Source organism: Corvus brachyrhynchos, unplaced genomic scaffold (genome assembly GCF_000691975.1).
Source record: "Corvus brachyrhynchos isolate BGI_N302 unplaced genomic scaffold, ASM69197v1 scaffold5, whole genome shotgun sequence".
Classification (NCBI taxonomy): Eukaryota; Metazoa; Chordata; class Aves; order Passeriformes; family Corvidae; genus Corvus; species Corvus brachyrhynchos.
The window spans coordinates 11,072,890-11,077,949 of NW_008238321.1; the positions used below are offsets into that span (position 1 = coordinate 11,072,890).

The 5,060-nt window shown below is 44.8% G+C and overlaps 1 protein-coding gene across 4 annotated transcripts in view; it reads right to left on the reverse strand.

Moving 5' to 3' along the window:
• Positions 1-3: 3 nt before the first annotated feature.
• BHLHA15 (basic helix-loop-helix family member a15) overlaps positions 4-5,060 on the reverse strand; it is a 6,255-nt gene continuing 1,198 nt past the window's right edge. The window contains exons 1-3 of one of the 4 annotated variants that reach the window (XM_017734146.1): positions 4,907-5,054; positions 3,106-3,215; positions 4-3,001 (exon numbers count right to left, since the gene is read on the reverse strand). In XM_017734146.1, coding sequence (XP_017589635.1) covers positions 2,465-2,965 — 501 coding nt within the window. In that variant the 5' untranslated portion in view covers positions 2,966-3,001; positions 3,106-3,215; positions 4,907-5,054 and the 3' untranslated portion in view covers positions 4-2,464. Of the gene's footprint in view, positions 3,002-3,101; positions 3,216-4,906; positions 5,055-5,060 lie in introns of those variants that run through there. The other 3 variants (XM_017734147.1, XM_017734145.1, XM_017734148.1) reach the window with 3 other exon arrangements.

The window sequence follows — 5,060 nt, forward strand, 5'->3', positions numbered from 1 at the left end:
TTCCCTACATTGCCAAGTTTCACTTACTTTACTGTAAAAATCTGGGTTTAAGTGAAAAAAAAGATAAGTTGTAAGTTGTTTATGTTTGAGTACTAAGTATTTGCCTTCTAAAACTATTATTTAGAAAATTATTTGATTTAAAAATATAATGTCATTGTTGTGGCTAGTTAAAATACAGAAAAGTGACTTTAAATTGAAGCAATTTTGAAAAATAAAAGTAATTTATCAGAAAAAAATGCTTCTTACAAATCCCTTTTGACATATCCAAGAACACAGCGCTTTGTAGCACAGTACCACTGTGGAACTAGCAGCTGTAATTCCATTAAACGCCTGTGTCCAGAGCCTGTCTATCCCTCAGGGATGGCAGTGTGCAGAGAAGGGGTGACTTTCACCTGCCTCCTCTGCTGCTGTATTTATAGCTAGACATGACATGCCATTTTGGGCTTAATATTTGAAATACCTCTGGTTGCAGGAAGTCAAAAATACACTGCCCAAGCATAAACTCTGTCTATTTAGCAGCAATACCAGCATACTTGTTCTTAAAGTGCAATTCTTCACCAATAGCACTGTTCAAGTACTGGGTTTTAAACTCACTGGTTCCCTCTTCCCACCAACACAACCGGCCAGCAGTTCAAACGTAACTATCCCACAAAAGCATTTCAGGGACATTTACTAGCTGGCAACTCTCAGATAATGACCTTTAAAGAATCCTACAAAAAAATACCATAATCTACAAGTCCTTAGTCATCACTTACTGTGTGACATGCAGAGCCACAGTTTGCACTGACCTGTAGGGTGAGAAATAACCAAATAACGTCAACATCTCTTACCTGAAAAGTGCTGAGTGGAACAACTGAAAGAAAAAGCCTTGGTGTAACTGACTGACCCCACTGTGATCAGACAGTGTAAATACAGTGAAGGTTAATTCACACACAGGGGGCAGCTGGTGAATGGAGTAAGATCCAGCACTGTAACGACAAGTTAAATCTCTAAGAGACTCTGCAATACTTTCTTTAACACTTGAGTACAAGAAGGGCTTAAACACATTTATTTTAATGTGAAAACAGTTCAAAAACTAAGAAAGTGCTGGGTTGAGGCAGGATCCAAATGTTTTCTCCAGTAAGGCAACCACAGATATAAACTGTTGTGTTGTTCTACATCATAGCTATGGATTGCTGTGGTGGAGAAAGATAATTCACATCCCTTGCCAACCTCACCTTTCACTCCGATTTAAATTGTCACCCCCTCAGCTGGGCTGCAGCAAACTACAAACTGCACAGAGCAGTACAACCCTTCTGTGATGGATCTGATTAATCCTTCCTCAGCCCCCATTCCTCCTTGGACAGCCTTCCTCTGCAGGAAAAGGACCATACCACAAACCATTATCAATCCTAGTGATGCATGAGGTGCCAAATGCTTCCTGTGCCATCCACAGCACAAAGCAGCAGCCTCCTGTTCCACGGGGCATGTGAGGAGGGGGAGCTGTAACAGGGGGGCTCCATGGGCACCACACTCTCAACTGAGGCCACCCCAGCTTCAGGTGCCCCAGGTATAAGAATACAAGAGGAAATGAGAGTTCCTCTGTGACATAAAACTTTTCACCACAGAAGGGGATAATGGGGAGGGGAAAAAAAGAGCTCATTTTCCTTTCTGAAGAGTTTCTGCTTCATTTATTGTTTTATAGTATCAGAATCTAACACTAACACGGAAAGAACCTGATCATGTCACAGGCTTCATTAGCAAATAATTTATATTGGCCAGAGCATTGTCTAACTTAAGACTATACTAAAGCATTTTATCATTGTTTTGGCAAAAATAAGTCATTTGTCCCTTATTTATTATTTGTATTACAATGGCACCCAGACACCCACTAAAGAAAATCTTCATGAGGCCAGATGCTCTGGAAATGCAGATCAGAACTGTCCTTACTCTAGAGAGCTTACAATCTAAGAAAGCTTTGCAGATGTTTGCATCAGCAGGTATTTTTATGCCTTGCAAGGTTCAGAATTATCAGGGCAGATCCACAGAAGTTAAATATCAAGATAAATATTCAGATCTGGTGACCAATTTTCCATATGTGCCACTTCAGTCACCAAGTCAAATGCTGTCATCAATTTTAATCTTCTCTTTAGCATGGTAGATGAGTCACTGAAAGGCTGATGAACAGAGCTACAACCAAATTCTCAACAAACTCCAAAGAACTTGGGTGACACAGACCTTAAATGCTCAACTCACTCTACTCCAGGTAGGGTAATTTTCAGAAGCTACTAAATCACTGTTTTCAAGTCAACTCCAGTGCTACAGGATAGGTTTCCAGACCCTGGCACACCACACAAACACATTCATTATGCTCTGAAAAATTCTGAGGGTTTAAACCTCTAGGTAATGACATGTATTGTGATGTAAGAAGGAAAAACAATTACAGTAGTAGGTGGCAGCCGGTGTTTTGGCTGAAGTTATGAATCTATGTGGAATATTTCTGTAGATGTTCCTCATGGTCATCTTCCCCATGCTGCTGTTGATAATGCTGGTACAATTTGGATCCCCAGGCTCCCCCCATCCCTTCTACTGCTGGAAAGTGTCCGTTGGACATATTGAGTATAATGGAGGTCAAGGATTTAATGTAATTTTTGGCCAGCGTGAGGGTCTCTATTTTGGAAAGTTTGTTCTCAGCTCTCACGTGAGGGATCACCTCCCGCAAGGCCTGGAACGCGTTGTTGAGCTTGTGCATTCTCTGCCTCTCGCGCTCGTTGCTTTCCAGTCTCCTCAGAAGCCTGTCCTTACTGCTCCAAGGACGCTTGCCTCTGGCTGTGGGGATCTTGCTGCTCTCCTTGTTTCCCCCATTCCTCCTTTCTTGGCGTCGCAAGCATTTCCCCAGTTCCTTTTTTCTCACTGCCGGCTCTTCGGAAAATGCTTCTTTGTCAACAGCTTGCCTTTGCTTCTTTCCTTTGGTTTTAGTCTTCATGTTTTGTTGGATGGACTGGTATTAATTAGCAGTGTGCTGTAAAAACATAACACCAATGTTCAGCTGGGAGTAGAGCTTGCAGAGGAAGCAGGGGGCAAGTGAATGGAACCAGTGGAACAAAGACGCAGTGAATCACCTACTAGTGAAAAACAGATGCCTCTGCTTTCTCAGAAACAGGCCTCATAGCAGAGAGATTTTTCCTTTATCACTGTACATAAGAGAAAATGGTCTCCAAGTTGATCCAGTCTTTCTGTAGAGAAGTGAACCACAACTCAAAAAATATGCACAGTATGACAGTCAGTTAGGTTTGGTAACATTGCCTCTGTTGTTTGATCTCATATGCTGCTGTTGTCTCCCAGCTCCTCACTACCCCACGTTAAAATAAAACCATGCACCACTTCATTGTGCATATGCTGGCTTATGGGGGGGGATTAGACTGACCCTCAGGCTCGTATTCAAAGTAATTTCTCCTTGACTCCTGGTAATTGTTTTTTGTAGGCACAGGTTTCCACTGTGCGAGGAGTCCACTAGAGGGAAACATGGCACACTCTCAGGGAGAAGCTCCGAGCCAGCCACGTGTTTTCAGCTGCAGTATTTCTGTGTTCTGGGCTAGTCCCCACCACACACACAAAAAAAGCACTTCCCTCTTCCAGCAACAATCCGATAAAGGCAGGGCTTAATTGCAGTTACTGCCCCAGATCAACAGCAGCAGAGCAGGCTTTCCAAGTTATCCAGAAAGACACAGCAATGTTCCTTCCTCTGCATTAATGACAGCACTGATATTTTATTCCCCCCCAGCCCAGATTCTGTGCCCACACTACACCTGAAGACAACAGCATCACAGCAACCCTGCCTATAACACCAGTGATCAACATTACTAAGAGACATTCCCAAAATATGTTTCTTCCATGGTCTTCCAGTTCATGTAGTCATAAAAAGGTTTGGTCAAAACAAAATATATTTTATGCCAATACTATTATGTAGGAGCAGCCTGAGAGTTGGTGAGCCAATAAAAAATGAAAGAAAAAGAAGAACCAAAAACTAACCCCAGCTGCAAGACTGTCCCAGCACAAGACATCAACCTTAGCTGGAGCAGGTGGTGGCAGTTCCCAGCTGTGCTGTGGTAAACACCACCTCCTGTCTCATTTCTCATTATTTAGAGCCATGCTCAGCTGCTCGGCTTGCACAGTGACTCAGTTCTCTGCCTGTGAGGGCATTCTGGCCATCCCCAGGTTCCCTACTACCAAAGACACCAGGAATTCACAAAGCAGCTGGGTTAGGGCAGCACCCAGGTGATGACAGCTGAAAGACAGCACCAAGCAGCTTGTGTTGTGGGAGCCTAAAAAAATGCTGGAGACACAGAGGTACTTTCTGTGAGAAAACAGGTCCAAAGGCAAGCACTGGGCTTGTTCTGGACCCTTTGTGTAACTCACTTGGCAGAAAAGGGGCAGCTACAGGACAGCACAGAGGCAAGGGAGCTTCCCTGCCGAAGCACAGGAAGCACTGCTGGGGAGAGCTGCTGTTTGGAAGAAAACAGACCACAGGACTTGGTGAAGAGGGGGTTCATGGAGGCAGCCAGGAGAGAAAGCTGGAAGAAGATCCAAGAGAAAGGAAGCTTCAGCTAACTGAGAGAGCAAAGTAGTCTGTAAACTGCAGGCTAGGCAAAAGCGAATGGGTTATCATGGGATAAACAAGGTGCTGAGCTTTTCTTTCAGACTGCCACTGCTGTTACCTGGAGAAGCAACCTTACAGAGCCCCAGCTCAGCTGCTGGGAGCCCCAGAGAGGTGGTATGAGTGTGCAAGGAGCAAACAGATTGTGGGGGGATCAGCAGCAACAGATTGGAGTGGTCAAGAGAAACCAAAGAGAGCAGCCAAATACCAACACATTTAACACCCTCTGCAGCCGTCTACCAGGGCTGGCAACCATCCTCTGTGACTTACCACTCTACCAGCTGCTGAGAAGGTGCCTGGGGCCCAAGGGGCAACGCGGCAGAGCCCAGGGGAAGCCAGGAACAGCAGCAGGGGCTGTGGGGGCAACAGGGAGCGAACGCTGCGTGTCCTTTGACCGAGCCCGGGTCTGTCAGCAGGAGCCTGC